This window comes from Phymastichus coffea, unplaced genomic scaffold (assembly GCF_024137745.1).
Source record: "Phymastichus coffea isolate CEN01 unplaced genomic scaffold, Cenicafe_Pcof_1.1 PCOF00126, whole genome shotgun sequence".
Taxonomy (NCBI): domain Eukaryota; kingdom Metazoa; phylum Arthropoda; class Insecta; order Hymenoptera; family Eulophidae; genus Phymastichus; species Phymastichus coffea.
The window spans coordinates 584,989-601,502 of NW_026706937.1; the positions used below are offsets into that span (position 1 = coordinate 584,989).

At 34.0% G+C, this 16,514-nt stretch overlaps 2 protein-coding genes across 5 annotated transcripts; one reads left to right on the forward strand and one right to left on the reverse strand.

The window, feature by feature from the left end:
• Positions 1-210: 210 nt before the first annotated feature.
• On the forward strand, positions 211-6,617 carry LOC131671468 (valine--tRNA ligase). 3 transcript variants are annotated; one of them, XM_058947911.1, is made up of 18 exons: positions 211-552; positions 1,010-1,183; positions 1,272-1,399; positions 1,472-1,636; positions 1,704-1,905; positions 1,976-2,264; positions 2,336-2,460; positions 2,545-2,690; positions 2,760-2,958; positions 3,033-3,209; positions 3,287-3,408; positions 3,476-3,584; positions 3,652-3,933; positions 4,315-4,638; positions 4,770-4,925; positions 4,997-5,200; positions 5,385-5,660; positions 5,748-6,617. In XM_058947911.1, the coding sequence occupies exons 1-18, from the start codon at positions 385-387 to the stop codon at positions 5,961-5,963; spliced, it is 3,462 nt and encodes a 1,153-aa protein (XP_058803894.1). In that variant the 5' UTR covers positions 211-384; the 3' UTR covers positions 5,964-6,617. The 3 variants fall into 3 exon arrangements, with proteins under 3 accessions (XP_058803894.1, XP_058803895.1, XP_058803896.1); XM_058947912.1 differs by having other exon boundaries at positions 1,013-1,183; XM_058947913.1 differs by lacking the exon at positions 4,315-4,638.
• A 131-nt stretch (positions 6,618-6,748) lies between these two features.
• On the reverse strand, positions 6,749-16,306 carry LOC131671469 (DENN domain-containing protein 1B). 2 transcript variants are annotated; one of them, XM_058947916.1, is made up of 15 exons: positions 16,169-16,306; positions 15,329-15,484; positions 15,112-15,249; positions 14,902-15,037; positions 14,761-14,814; positions 14,420-14,677; positions 14,145-14,246; positions 13,783-14,025; positions 13,146-13,355; positions 13,016-13,070; positions 12,775-12,955; positions 12,423-12,555; positions 10,497-11,018; positions 9,899-10,117; positions 6,749-9,632 (listed from the first exon to the last, which is right to left on the reverse strand). In XM_058947916.1, the coding sequence occupies exons 1-15, from the start codon at positions 16,183-16,185 to the stop codon at positions 9,423-9,425; spliced, it is 2,634 nt and encodes an 877-aa protein (XP_058803899.1). In that variant the 5' UTR covers positions 16,186-16,306; the 3' UTR covers positions 6,749-9,422. The 2 variants fall into 2 exon arrangements, with proteins under 2 accessions (XP_058803899.1, XP_058803897.1); XM_058947914.1 differs by having other exon boundaries at positions 12,423-12,576.
• Positions 16,307-16,514: the final 208 nt, after the last annotated feature.

Below are 16,514 nucleotides of genomic sequence, written 5' to 3' on the forward strand. Positions count from 1 at the left end.
GCGAAAGAACTAAAATATTTTCAGTAGACTATTAACGAGTATTTAGACCGAACATTGCTCAAAGCTGGACGCCCCACTTTGACACGGCGCAAGCCTAATAAAGTCAACTGCCCAGTGCCCGATGTTGGCATATCGGCGTCTCTGATAGAGACCCACCGCCATCTAGAAAGAAAGAAAGCAAACTGCCTGCTGTCCCGATCATCTCGAGCTCGAGCCGCTCGTACGTTCCGGATTGTTGGTTATATCCCAGTATTCCACGTGCGACAGCCATCCCCAAGTCATTTTTACCTTTTTGTCGGTTTAACACACCGCCACGTATTCGAGCGATTTTTATTATTTTTGTCGCACGAAAATCAGTATTGTTGTTTGAAAAATAAAAATATCATGGTAGACCCACAAACAAATACGACTGATGGGGATCCTGCAGCTCCACCAAAAACCGCTAAACAATTGGAAAAAGAAAAGCAGAAACTTGCAAAATTAGAAAAGTTCAAGCAGAAGCAGGAGAAGAAAAATGCTACTGCTGGTACTGAAGTTAAAGAAAAGACAGAGGTATGTTTTATTGTTAGAAGTAGCGAACTTTCTAATTGGTAAGGATTCCATACGGACTAACTTTCACCCTGTGGTGATTGTTCAAGAAGATTGCATCAGTCTAATTCACCTGTTAATTCAATTTGCATTTTTTTGCATTATTCATAAGCTTCTAAAATTAATCATTGTTATTAAATCAATTTATGCAAACAAATAGTATAGATATTATTATTTATTTGAGTGGGATTGTTTATATTGAAATTGATTTTTAATTTAGTTGTAAATTATTAATAATATCAAACTATATCTAGTTTTAATTAAATAATTACATCAAAAATATCTAGTCATATTAATAGAACCTACAATAATGTGAAAATAGATTTATTTTTGGAACATGATCCATAAGTTAGGATGTAAACTCTTCCAAAAGGTGAAACAATAAATTTAAAAAATTACTCAAATATTGATTTTGTTCAAGCAGAAGGAGAAGAAAAAAGAAATAAAAGAATCAGCTGTTTATACAGTAAATACTGCACCAGGAGAGAAAAAAGATGTTACTTGTCCCATGCCTGATGCATACAGTCCAAAATATGTTGAAGCTGCATGGTATTCTTGGTGGGAAAAGAGTGGATTTTTCAAACCAGAATATAATGTAAGAATTGATACATTGTTCAATTTAAATTGAAAAATTATAATACAATTTAATTAATATATTTTAACTGAATATTACTCCATTATAGAGAAAAAGTATATCAGAAAGTAATCCTAATGGAAAGTTTGTAATGGTAATTCCCCCACCCAATGTCACTGGTTTCCTTCATCTTGGACACGCATTAACAAATGCTGTAGAAGATGCAATCACAAGATGGTGAATAATAGCAGCATTAATTTTTTACATTTAATCTTACAATTTAAGACGAACATCAAATAATTGGTTTAGGAATCGAATGAAAGGTCGTACGACTCTTTGGAATCCTGGTTGCGATCATGCCGGTATTGCGACTCAAGTTGTTGTAGAAAAAAAATTATGGAGAGAAGAGCAAAAGACTCGTCACGATTTGGGTCGTGAAAAATTTGTAGAGAAAATTTGGGAATGGAAGAAGGAGTAAGATTTATTGTGATTTTTATTTTGATATTAAATGTTATATTTATTGTACCTTATTTTATTTTAGGAAAGGAGATAGAATTTATGAACAGCTGAAAAGATTGGGTGGTTCATTTGATTGGGATAGAGCTTCTTTCACGATGGATCCTAAATTATGCCGTGCAGTTACTGAAGCATTCGTAAGATTGCATGATGAAGGAGTCATTTACAGGAGTAATCGTCTAGTAAACTGGTCTTGCACTTTGAAAAGTGCTATTTCAGATATTGAAGTAAATTATATATTTCATTTTATTAGACGTCGATTTTTATTATTTTCATTTTAACGTAATATATTTGTAGGTGGATAAAATGGAGTTGACTGGAAAAACATTGCTTTCCATTCCAGGTTACAAAGAAAAAATTGAATTTGGGGTCTTAGTGCTATTTTCTTATGAAATTGAAGAAACAAATGAAAAAATCACTGTTGCTACTACCCGAATTGAAACGATGTTGGGAGATACTGCTATTGCCGTTCATCCTGAAGACGCAAGATACAAACACTTGATTGGAAAGCATGCCAAACATCCGTTCTGCAGTAGAAAACTACCAATTATCGCCGACACATATGTTGATATAGCATTTGGGACCGGTAAGGATCGGTAATTTTTTAAATTGTGATGAGAAAGAATACTTTTATTATAATATTCTTTACTTTTTAAGGTGCTGTAAAAATAACTCCTGCTCACGATCCGAACGATTATGAAATTGGAAAACGGCACAATTTACCATTTGTTACGATATTCGATGATGATGGTAACATAATTGGTGATTATGGAATATTTACGGTACAATCTTTTGTTACATCATTTTTTAATAGAACAATGTGCAGATAACTCAAATAAATAATAATTCTTTGAATCAAATTACAGGGAATGAAGCGCTTCTATGCTAGACAAGCAATAATCAAAGAACTGACTGATAGAAGTCTATTTGTAGAAATTAAGGACAATGCTATGGTTGTGCCTATCTGTAGTCGATCAAAAGACATTGTTGAGCCACTCATCAAACCGCAATGGTAAGCTTAAACAATAGAATTTTAATTTTAAATGCAAATTTTCTTTACTATAAATTAATCTGTTTATAGGTATGTCAAATGTGCTGATATGGCAGCTGCAGCTACCGAATCTGTAAAGACCGGGGAATTAAAAATTATTCCTGAACAATTTAAGAAAACGTGGTACTACTGGATGGAGGGCATTAGGGACTGGTGCATCAGTCGGCAATTGTGGTGGGGTCACCGCATACCGGCTTACTATGTTACTATTAAGGATAGCAATAATGAGGTACTGCTCTATTCTCAATTGAGATTTCAAGTGCTGTAAATTATGTAGAATTATAAAGAATTATTTATTTTTAGACTTCAGATGACGATAGATGGGTGAGTGGACGTACGGAGGATGAAGCAAAAGAAAAAGCAGCCAAGAAGTTTAATATCAGCAAAGACAAAATTATACTCCAACAAGATCCTGATGTTTTGGATACGTGGTTCTCATCTGGCCTCTTCCCATTCTCAATTTTCGGATGGCCTGATCAAGTACGTTTATGTGAAGTTCTTTATTTGGATTTTTTATTTATTACAATACTATTCAGGGACATTTTATCTAATTATAGACAGAAGAGCTTAAGGCGTTTTATCCTGGAACTCTTTTAGAAACTGGTCACGACATCATTTTCTTCTGGGTAGCAAGAATGGTGTTCTTCGGTCAGAAGTTATTAGGAAAATTACCTTTTAAGTAAGTTTCAGTTAAAAACTTTGATATAATATTTGGTGTCCAACAAAATTAACATGATTTAAAACAGAGAAGTATATCTGCACGCTATGGTGAGGGACGCTCATGGTCGGAAAATGAGCAAATCTCTCGGCAATGTAATCGATCCTATGGATGTGATTCGTGGCGCTACATTGGAGGTAAAATATTTTGCGATAGTTCATTATTGAATAATTTACAAAATTAACAAAAGATTTTTAATCCCAGAATCTCCACAAGCAACTATTAGACACTAATTTAGATCCTCAAGAATTAAAACGCGCGACGGAAGGTCAAAAACGTGATTATCCACAAGGCATCCCCGAATGTGGTACGGACGCCTTGCGTTTTGCTTTATGCGCTTACACCTCGCAAGGCAGAGACATCAACCTTGACATTCTAAGAGTCCAAGGCTACAGATTCTTCTGTAACAAGCTCTGGAACGCGGCCAAGTTTGCTCTCACATATTTTGGAGATGGCTTCGAGTATGACGAAGCTGCTGATGCTAAGGTGATACTCTATTTTATAGATTTAAGTTTTAAAATTTTTTAGTTTTAAAAACTTGTTTTGTAAATTTACTATCCGGTCAAATTTATTCTAATTTTTATAATATTCATTTAACTTGATCATGCTACACTGTTAAAGGTCAACAACAAAGCCAATAACTTAACCGACGTTTCAGTTTTACAAAGTGTAATTGGCGTTTCAATTAACAAAGTATAATCTATTTGCATAGTACATCCTCACAAATCATATTTTTTATCATTTTTAATTAGGTCGCATATATTTTTATTAGTCCTGCTCGCAATCGACAATCGCCATTAGTATGCTAATTTGTTTTCAAAATTTTCGTCGTATAAACGTCTAACGAAAGACAATAACGGTCCGCAGTCTCTGAATGCAGAACGACTATTTGGCGATCTCGGCTGGTACACACGTACGTTATCCGAGCCGTGCGTGCAGTCGTCTCTCGATGCCTACCTTGCTGACTATCCCTACCTAGATGGCTATACACCTTCGCGTCTTGATCTCAAAGTACACGAGGCTCTGGATAAATCGTGCTTTAAACATAAAGCTCATCTCAGACGATGGCATGCTCATATCAGTAGTTTTGCCACTGAGGAAAGGAGCAAGTTTCGAAACGAAAATCGCAGAATCATGTCGTATTGCGAGATTAGAATGGGAAATGAGGGTTGCTGTGCTCGTGGATTTCAGGTGATGATTGCATGCAGTTGTGACTACGAATCGTATCGTTTGAGCGATATTACATTGTTCAGCTATAATGAATGCATAGAATTGTAAAGAAACTTTAAGATTAACGTCAACATTTGTGATTTGAATCGCAGCTTACCAACAACGAATCAAATATCGACATGTGGATGCTGTCCAGGGTGAGTAACGCAGCTGCAATTTGCGATGAGGGCTTCGCTCAGTACGATTTCAACGGCGCTACAACAGCTTGTTACAACTTGTGGTTGTATGATTTGTGCGACGTTTATCTGGTGACTATTGCGACTTGGTCGATTAAAAATAAGCTTAATTATCAGTTTAATGCACATATGTAATTTGACAGGAATGTTTGAAACCTGTGTTCCAATGTGGAACTGATAAGCAAAAACAAGCTGCTCAACGTGTCTTATTCAAAACCTTGGACGTTGGCTTGCGATTACTGAGTCCGTTTATGCCTTTCATCACAGAGGAGTTGTATCAACGCTTACCTCGTAAAAACTTAGTTTTTCCCAGTATATGCGTCAGTCCGTATCCTACTGCCACCGAGGTTTGTACTTTATGTACTTTATTTAGAATAGATTATGTAAAATTATATAAAAAGAATTACGCAAAATAATAAAAAATAATCAAAACAATTCAAAAACATTTATTTTAAAAGAAGACAAAAGTTCTTAAAAATCGTAGTTTACATGAAATGAAATTTCTAAAAATCATATTGAATAAATTTACAGTGTCCATGGAGAAATGAAGAGTTGGAAAGGGACGTTGACTTTGCTCAGAAAGTTGTACGAAGTATTAGGTCGTCGCGAGGTGCTTACAACATACCAAATAAAACGAAAACTGAAGCTTACTTTGTGAGCCATGACGACGAGCACAGGGACAAAGTTACTAAGTACTCCGATATTATCAGTACGCTGGCGTACTCGATCATTCGTCTGGAGGACCCTCCTGGAGGCTGTGCTATTCTTACGATTTCAGATAAGCTTCAGGTGCATCTGTTGCTGAAGGTAAATACGAATAATCAGCTCTCAATGAATTTTTAAAACTGACTTCAAATTAGAATGTGTATGAATTGCTTAATGTTTATTTTGAAGGGCATCATTGATCCCGTTAAAGAATTAGAAAAACTGAAAAAAAAAGAAGATCAATTAAAAGGAACGATTCAAAAGCTGAAACAAGCCATGTCATCGACCGATTATAGCGTCAAAGTACCTGCTGAAGTGCAAGAAATGGATAAGGAGAAGGTTCTCAGTAATGAAGGCGAGATGCAAAGATTGGTAGAAGCTATGGAGGCTCTACGAACTTTATGAATAAATGAAATTTTTTAGTATCAATTTTATTAACTTATTATTTATTAACGATTCTTAATGTTCTTAATGAAAAAAGTATCTGAAGATAAGTAATTGAATTTTTATGCATATTTTCTCGATATTATATGTTTCTCAAGCATAAAACACAGTGAACATTAGTTATCTCAGCCAGGTTCATTCAGGTTTGAAGACAAGTGTTCATGGAAGGTTTAGGCATGCAAATTGAAATTTCTTAGCTTTATATTAGAGATTTTAAGCCGATGTTTATAGTTTCATCGACTAACCAACAGTCTGTTTATGATTTTTACATGGGCATGAGAAGGTTTACATAGAACATAAGCAGCCCCGTCAACTGGTAAAATTACAGGGCGCATTTTGTAACAGGCCACAAGCCCTGAATTTTGCTGCTGGTACTGTAGCTGCCTGCAAACAGAAAAGTACCCGAAACAAATCGAAAAAGAATGGCTGGCCTGTTTCTGTTGATCGCACATTAAATCGAGCGATTCGACAAGTTTTTTTTTTCAATTGATCCAAAATATTGCTTATAATGTCATTGAAGAGTTGCGTCAGGTTGCCAATAGATTTTTAAAACACAAAATCAAAATGTGTATTAATTGTAGTTTAAATTTATTTTCACGGATCAGATGCATGAAACTGACAAGGACAAGTTACTTAATCATAAGGAAGACGAGGTATAGAGATCGGTAGAAGCTATGGAAGCCCTGCGAATGATATAAATAATAAATATATTTCTAAATGAATTTTTTATATTGAAAATTATTATCTATTATTTCACCTTCATCTTTATTTGATCGATTGAAATTAAAACTGATAGAAGTAGAAAGTAAAATAACAATGTAAAATTTTTTATTAAAAATTTATTTGTGCCAATGTAGGTATATAATATATATCTATGGAAAGATATATCATAACAAATATATTACACGTTCCCTAAAAACTCATGTTCAACGAAAAAATGAGGAAAGTAAATATACGTAATGCAAAAATGGAGTTTGAGCGCATTTAATTTGTAAATAATTGAGTATTTCTATACGTCCTAATTCTCCATATGCAAAATAATTGTTCTATAAATTTTTTTTCGGTAAGATGATGAATAATAACTGGTAACGATAATTAATATAATATAAAGTTCAATTCAAGTAAATATTGTCGACGGTCGCGAACTAGCGCGACGCTATGTGTGAAATATAAAAACTAATGCTTTTTTGAAAAAAGTGCATTACGATATACATATACAAATATAATATACAGAGTCTAGTTGTTACTTTCGGAATGATCAATCTTTCATTCTCGGACTATCAGTTAATCGATACTTATTTACAAAAAGGAAGAACACAATTGCCACATTGAATTTGTAATTGAATTGAATTATTCTCTTTTTTTCCTCAAGACCAATGAGCTATATTATTATGTCTCCAATAAAATTTCGCACAAATAATTATGATGATTGAAACTAATAGTAATTCTCGAATTTAAACGTTATAATCACGTTTAATTTTTGTTTTAATTCTACATTTGTGCAGGAACTTGTGCTGTTTAGGTTCCAATTGGCTAATTTCATATATTCACGGTACATTTTTTACTCGCTATGTTCGAATATAGATCAAAACTTATTCGATTATGATTGTTAAAAATAAGGCCGATAATAAATCAAGAAACACATCGTGAAATTTACGTCAAAATAACTATTATAATTCGTTTAAATATTACGATAACGATAAATTAAAATTCCATATATTTCGAAAAAACAAATTGTTTGATAGATAAATTTAACAGCTTTATAGTCATACCAAACTCAGCGATGCAAATATCTAGTCTTTTATTGAACTGATTTTTCGTTGTACCTTGAACAAGATATAATAAGCAAAAGCTAAAATGATAGACTTGAGCGTGTCACAAATAAATCGCTTTGCATAATATCATTTGCACTGATACATGGACAGACTACGACTTTGCATATCACAACAAATTTTGAAGCAGTATCGCAGAATATTTCGAGCAGACGTGAGAAGCTTACTTTCAAATGATATTTTTTCATTCGCTATATGAGATATGTTTTTATTATCACCAGTATTCACACTAAGTTTTAACATGATTCAACGTAAATAAATAAACACGTTCATCAATAAACTCACTCTACATTATACGAATTTACGGATGATCAATTAGTCAAACTAATCATTATAGAAAATAGCTACTCAAGTCTGTTAATAAAACAATTAAAAAAATATCAACGAAGAAAATATTTTTTTCCTATGGTTTCTCAATAACTTTATAAAGGTTATTATTAGAATTATTAACTATACTTTGCCTACTATCGAAAAAAGAATTTCTTTGACGTACATAGTTTTACAAATTCATCCAAAAGATATCTATCTCATTTTCTTCCATATAGCAATTAGCTGAACCCTCCCTTTTCAAATAATCTTTTAATTTGACTTAGAAGTGTGTACAAGACTCTCTGATTTATAATTTTAATTGAAGAATTGATTATTTCTTATCATTTCATAAGACCTATCTTTCGACTGCTTATCAGTCGTTAGAGTATTTGATATATCTACGTTGATTTCCTGAATAAATAGTGTAGATCTAACTGCTTCTTTATTTTGGTTATTTTTATGTGTAATATATTAATGTGGGCCTTAAAAATAGATAAAAATAATTGCTAAGAATTGCGAAATCAAATAATAACTAAAAAACATTAGACACTAAATTTCTAATTTACAAATAAATAATCATTATTATTTAATGGAAAATATTTCTTTGTTGATTGTGTTTTTCGATTTTTTTTAGGGGAGGTATGGAGCATTTACTAATTATTTTCCTATCAAATAACGAGAGTTGCTCTAATATCTTAAATAACCCTGTATCCGAAATTATTACTAAACTTAAGTCCAGCGCGTAAAAGAAGTAGATTCTCTCACTATTCGAACATCTGATTAGAAGTTTATATAAAATGTTTGATTCTCGTTTAAAACTATCATTGTAGCTTAAATTTTATGTAGCTCAAATCTATAAAATCAAACCAATATTCTACTATTAAATACTTATACACACATAATTATTTGAATTAAATATCATTAATAAAAAACCGTTGAAAATTATATCGAAAGAATTTCAGTAATTTTTCAACAAATGCTTGTTGCGAGTTACAACTCACATAGTCCATCTTAAAGTAACAATACACAACTTTTAAATAGAATCGAATGTGACTTATAAAATCAACAATGATTAAATGAAAATGATCGCAAGTCAACTACTCAACAACAAATACATTTTACTCCAACAAGATTATCGTATGCAATGTAAAATTATAAGCAACTCTCGTTATTTTATATTTGAAACTAAATAAAAGAAGAAACTTTCGCAATCTAAGACTCTCAATTGAAATTTTTAAATAATCTCAACTATCGCGTTGCCCACCTATACTTGGCTCGTTCAGTCGAACTTGGTCCAGTTGCTTGGCGATTTGACGGTCTGCTGAACGCTAAAAGCTGTACCAAAGGGCTGTTTACTGTTACCGTAAGTTGGCTCTAACGATGGCTGCGACGACGATGTCGATGAGGCCGAAGCGTTACCATTCGATAAGCTAAACTTATTGAAGTCTAGGCCGTATTCTTGGAGTAGGTCCAAGTCGCCGATTTTCGACTGGAAAAAAGCAAGGAATTATTCGTGAGGTCGCGTTGTAAAACTTCAAAATTTTAATGAAGTATTTGTATGAGCATTCAAGGTTAAACAAAATTTATAAGAAAATGACTGACCGTTGTTATCTAATAGTAAGCTTGGTAATGCAAGGCATGGTTATATGGAATACACGTTATTCACGTCAAAATAGCAAGTTAAACTCCACAATTAAAAAAAATGTATGTCAATTAATTGTTCACAACCTATTAACAAACTGCGTTAGCACTTACTTGACTGGAAGGTGCTGGTTCGGAGTTTCGCTGTATAGGCGTAAAATAAGGATATAACGGGTTGCTCAATCCTTCGCTCATCTCGGGTAGATGTAACGACTGACTCATTTGCTTGGGGATAGAACTATTCAAAGATGCTTTTTTTGATAGCAGCGGATCGAAATCTTCGTCGCTATTTGTTGAATCCAGCCTGATTAAGTCATGCACGTCGGATGGTCCCTGCAGAAAACAAACAGTGAATATTAGAACTTCTCGTATTTGATTTTGTTGTCGGGTTAGTCAGAAAAAATTTTTGTATTAGGGGCACGATTGTTGGTTTTCTCGTTCTCATTAGCTGTGCTAGAAACGAGTATTTACCGTAAACGAGTGTATGTTAGTGTTTTTAAATGTTTATTAATAATTAAACCGACTTGCCTATTTAAAATACGTATCTTACGGTTACCACAAGCTTATATAATTTTAATAAAACATTTTTGCGGCATGCAAGACTAAGACTCAAAGCAACTACTAAACGAAACCGTGCCGTAGCTTAAAAAAATACACACACATACACACACACAAGTCTGAAGAGCAAAGAAAAACAAAATGAAACATTTACCTTAGCAGGAGCAGAGCGTGATTTGCTAGATTTTAATGGCGAAGGTGGTGATTCAGCGGGCGACTTATGGTTGCGATTGTTGCGAAACAAAGGATTTGGAATAGCAAAGGGATTGAGTACTTGGCTAGTATCGAAAGGATCATTGGCACTCTCATTATTATAAGTATCATTGAGTGTGCTAGGATTAGTATACAGTTCGAATGGATCTTCGGTGCGAAGTTTATTGAGATGTCGATCGACCGACAGCAGATTATTGGTCGGATTGACAAATTCGTTAATCTTAGGCTCGTTGCTGCTAGGTTTGGGCCCGATAAGCGGCGCCTTCTCTTTGGAGGGTTTCATCGCGGGCGGTGGTGCATCGGGAGGTGAATCTTTGGTTACTTGTTTGTGTTGATGCTTCGGTAGGGAATAGTGCTCGTACGGATCGGAGTTGTTTGCTGAAAGTGTCGGTCCTTGTCTCAAGCGGCCGTTGCTCCTCAAGGAAGACGGTCTCAAGCTGTCTAAACTGCGCACTGGCTTCAGCTGCAATGATATGCCACACTCATCTCTCACTCATGCCGCGCGACCACAGATATTGAGTTGCAATTTTGCTCTCTCTCTCCCTCTCTCTCTCTCTCTCTCTCTCTCTCTCTCTCTCTCTCTCTCTCTCTCTTTTGCTGTGTGTTTGTATTTACGTTCGATGACGTCATTAGTGTCGGACGAATAGTCGAAAAAATACGCGTAAGATAGATGTGCGAAGCGCTGATAAACAGTCAAAGGCGCTGCCTCGTCGATAGTGTTGTATTTTTTAAAAGCTAGTCCTAAAACTCGACCGGATATGATAAACATTATCGAAAATACAGACACTCGATGGCTTTTATCGTTTCTGTACAACGTTTATTTTTGGAATTGACAATTGTGTGGCTTTAGCGACGAGTAAGGCGAAGCTACAATTTTCTATTCGCAAACTTTTTTTTTAGTACGGCAAAATATGTGTTTATGATGACAATGGATATACGATTAAATCTTATTTTTGCAAAAAAAAGGAAGATAAACTTATAAATGGTTATTCGCGTGGAAAATATATTTTTATAGGTGATTGAAAAGAACGATATGATAAATTACATCACAATTAATATTTCAAAATCCATAAGTAAAAGCTGCATTCTGACGGAAGCACTAACCATCTTTTTTATCGTAAAAATAATGAAATGACATGCAACTGTAAATATAATATACGAACGTAAAATGTTAAATATGTAAATTGAGCTTACCACTGTTGTTGTAAAGCCACACGAATGATAATTTATTAATATAAAAGTAAACGTATCCAATTACGATGACTCAAAATTCTAAGATTCAAACGTGAAAATGTGCAAGCTTTCGATATCCCGCGAGTGCTGGAGCGTTCCTCCAATTTCGCTGATGCAGGCAAAAAAACGCACTTGCGCTCAAAAGTGTGCGAACTGTTATCATTAACGAGAGAGAAAAGCAACTACTGCGCGGAAGCATCATTCGCTCGCTTTGCGTCGTCGACGAGACGCACGAAATCTAGCGCATTATGCAATGGTACAATGATATTCCGATTCATAACTGTCGCAAATAGTCATAATGTATATGTGGCGATATATATCTCACTCCAATTATTCAAGCAACACATGTATATGTAGACTTGGAAAAAAATGAGTGCAGCTTACGAAAATTGATCGATGTATATCATTGACGCCAATCGTCTGACGAAGTTCATAAAAAACAAACAAAAATGAAAGGGCAAAAAAAACTAGGACATGCCAACTACGCCTTTCAAATCTCACGGATTGAAAAAATGATGCCCATGCTCGCAGGTGTATAATATGTAAGTCACAAATGAACGATAAAAGAAAGTGCAATAAATATGATGGTCATGTGTCTGCGCGTTACTACACAAAAATATAACAGTTATCTTACGCTCCGGTCCACGGGAGGCATATTTGGAAAGATGACGTCGCGAAGCTCGTGCATCAAGTCGATATTCAGACGCTCTGGTGGTGAATCTGGATCCTCTGGCGAACCTGGCGACAACGGTGAGTACTGCTTTCTACTATGGAGCAAGAAGAATTTTCTAATTTTCACTTAAGCATGTAACAGTTCTTTTGTAGTGCTGATCAAATGAAATTTGAGTTTATAAATCAAAACGAATATTTGTACACATTTAATTGTACAATGAGCTATAACTCAAATTTATTTGATACAATGTTCTGATGAATTAAATAAAAGTTCGATTTGGTATTCTGAACGTTGAAAATTTAATAACACTTACCTAGTTTCAACGTTACTATTTCGAAGCCTAATTTCTTTGCGATAGCTAGTTGTGGGTGTAAGGCCACTGGGAGATTTAGACGGAGAAGCGAAAGATATTGGCCTTCGGTCGAGAGTCGGCGAACTCGGCGCTGATCTAGGTTGATTGTAACGCATGCTGTTATCTCCTCTATGCATTCGTCCTGCAATTGTAATATAGCTGTTGAGAATCATTCTTGATCTAATTTAATTAATAGTTTTACCTTTCAACTTAAGGCCTTTGTAAACAGTCTTCATGTCTTTTCCTTTACCTTTAACCTGCATTGATTACAATATAAATTAATATAGTATTTTAGAATGACCCAATAAATTAATGAAATTACTTGTATTTACCGATTTTACAGCATATTTTACAGCAGGATTTGCTTTATCTTTTACACTACGAATAAAAGCAGATCCTTCTTTGCGCATAGCATAAGTCCACTCTCTGTATTGTTGCATAAATTTACTACTGGATTTATCTGAATAATTACAAGCTTCCATCTCGAATTCGTCCGAAAAACCAAGTCCTGAGTTTAGCATATGTAACCTTTCTTCAATAAACTGTAAATATTTATTGAAATTTATTATTAATTTTCCATAATTGTAAATAATATACACATGTTTATTTTTATTTTTCTGTCTCATATTGTCATTACACTGTGAGTTTTTAGATTAGAAATAGATTCTGCGAAAAATTTATGAAAAACTTTCTCACGCGAAATTATCTTTAAACAAATAGAACTTCTGTATACTACAGTAAAACGATACGTTTGCAACTTGGATGAGTAATGCCTCATCAATTTGATTTACATTCATTATATCAAATTTTTAGCCTATCATTAATATTTAATAACGCTTGTATAAACATTCACACCATCCATTCTTTTATTTACACTACTTTCCTGCATAGAAAATTTTATCACGTGCAGGTAATATGATGAAGGATTGTTACCAAATTTTAAAAAGAATAAAAAGAAATGAATTGAACCTGTTGAAAAATTTGCAACTCCAACATTTTTCGAAGAAACGGCTGCATGGAAATAGGTCGACTTTCGACAAAAGCCTCTTGGTCGAACGTTATCCTAACATGGTCATCGTTCTGGCCTTGTTGTAAGGTTAGTGCCTCCCGATAACCGGCTGTTAATTGAACTAATGCTCTCAAAAAAGCCCGTGATACTCCATCGCCAAGAAGAGCAGGTCGATTACGCAACGCTCTCCTCAAATTCGTTACCTACGATAACACATATGTACTATTACTTGCTGTACGTCATCAGTCATTGATTACTTTATTTTCTCAAATTTTCGCATTGTATACATTTATTTAAGATATATTCAATGCGCTTTACTCACTACGTCTTGAGGTAATGATTCCAAATCTTGGAACGGCGACTCGATCGTATTATCATCAGCATTAAGAATAACAAGTTCTCCCAAGTCACTGTGTCGTACGCGCTAATAAAGAATAATGTTATCATTAACTTCTATACTGCAATTCTTTTTGAATCTTCAAGCCATTTATGGTACACAAGACGTAAAACTTCGATAATACTCTTATATGGCTATCATTTGAAAGCTCATTTTCTATATAAATAAATCAATTAAAAAAAATCGAAATTTAATAGTACCTTAAGAGTTGAAGCTGGTACTCCAATGAGAAACGGCATGGGTGCTAATAAATAATCAGTTAACGAACGAGGTAAGACTGGTATATATATATGCTGCCAGATCATTGGGTAGATTAAGGCATTGCAAGCTTGCACACATGCACTTAATCTAGATAGTCTTTTTGACGTGAATATAATGCGTCTTTCATACAGCATGGAAGCAAAAACTATCATCATGTTGTGGGAATCGATTGCGCTAAAATATTCGGTCAGGTTTCTCTGCAAAACAGATCGTTCCATATTATATTTAGACACTTGAATTTATTTTGGCTCAATTTCCTAAGAGGTAGATCTATACTTACGTTCTCTGGTATACTTGGCAATTGAAATTGTTTTGGCCTTTGACAAACGAAAGTCTATGGCGGAATAAAATTAATCTTTGATGAGCAGATTGAAACTATTGATTAAAAAAAAAATTTCATTTTATGGGCATACAAACTTACAGTCTTGTCATCCGGCAATGGAACACTAACAGAACCTCCAGAAACTGGAATAGTAGTTTCATAAACATCCCCAAGAAATTTCCATAAATCTCCTGCATTATTACTAGAAACTAAAGTTGCTATATGATTCAATAATCTACAATAAAAAGAAATGTGGTTAGCTTGAAAAAAGAATAATAATGAACTAAAAGAGATTAAACTTCATCATACTTATAAAATGTTTCATGCCATGGTAAAGCACTTAAAACAACTAAAGCTGTTTGGGTCTTTGGATCATGCCGACAAAATCCAAATGTCCATTTTGAATCTATGCTTGTGAGTACAAATGAAAAATGTTGAATTGCGGTACTGAAAATAAATGGTTTTGATATTAATAATAAATTGTGGTACTTTTATTTATAGATGACATATATTTTGACAAACTTACTTTTCAATTTCACAAGGGTATGCAAATTTAGGAACAGATTTGAGTACCTCTGTATCATTATACGATTCAGGGTACCTTTGGAGTATCCAAGCTTGTTTTTCTCCATTAGGTTGAGCTACTTCACAGAAGCACTCAAATATCTGTTTCACGTTCTCTCTGTAAATATTATATTATGTTATTAAGTAGGAATCATTAAATTTGGATAAAATTAAACATTCATAAATATTATATGAATATTAGAATTCTTTGTTAACTCTAAAATTAGTTTCCAAATACTACTGTATAAGATTATCAACGTGCCTAATATTTCTAAAATTAATTAAATAAAGTTTACTCTTTTGTAGGGTACCCATATTCAGAAAAGTTTCTAATATTTGCACAAGCATTCCATTTCCATATATGCAGGCTAGTAGCATGTGGTAAGACTTTCTAATGAGAATAGCTATTTTTTAACTCAACCCTTTTTATATTTTTTGTATATTTTGTATATTATCTGTTGAGAATTAGAATAAAATCATGTAAAAATAATTTTGAAGCAGAAAAAAATTAAGAATTTACAAAAATAATTGCAACTTAACGTTATTTAATAATCATTTGAAATGTATAAAAGTATAATTTCAATTCACATATGTCAAGAATTTTTAAAGGCTCTACTAAAGATTTCGCCACTTTAGCATTGAGCATTTATTATACTGAACTATTACTTTATACATTGTTTTCAATGTTACAACAATTAATAATTATCATTGACATTTTTGCTTGCTTAACCAACAGATGAAATATTTATTATCAAATAAGTAACACTCAAAGATAAAGCAGCACGAAAGCATGAATGTTCACCTCAATCTGGAGCCCATGATGTAGTGCTGTGAAGCAAGTGAATCTCCTAGTGCATTGGACCTTGATTAGCTTGAGCATGATGATGCTGCTGCTGGGTGCAGTGCCTTTTTGACATTTCAATGTGCAAATTCCAGCATCGCATAGCAGGTCTATTTTAAAACACACAGACAGCAGCACACACTTGCAATGATACACTTTGCAGGATGTGTCGTTCTATTCTGAGAGTGAAAAGAGAGAGAAGAGTGCAATTGAGCATGCGAGCGCACACAGAATTGCTGGCCCCTGGCTCACGGTGCCTGGCACTGGCCGCAGCCGAGAGGAACGGAAAAAGAAGTCTCCATAGAAA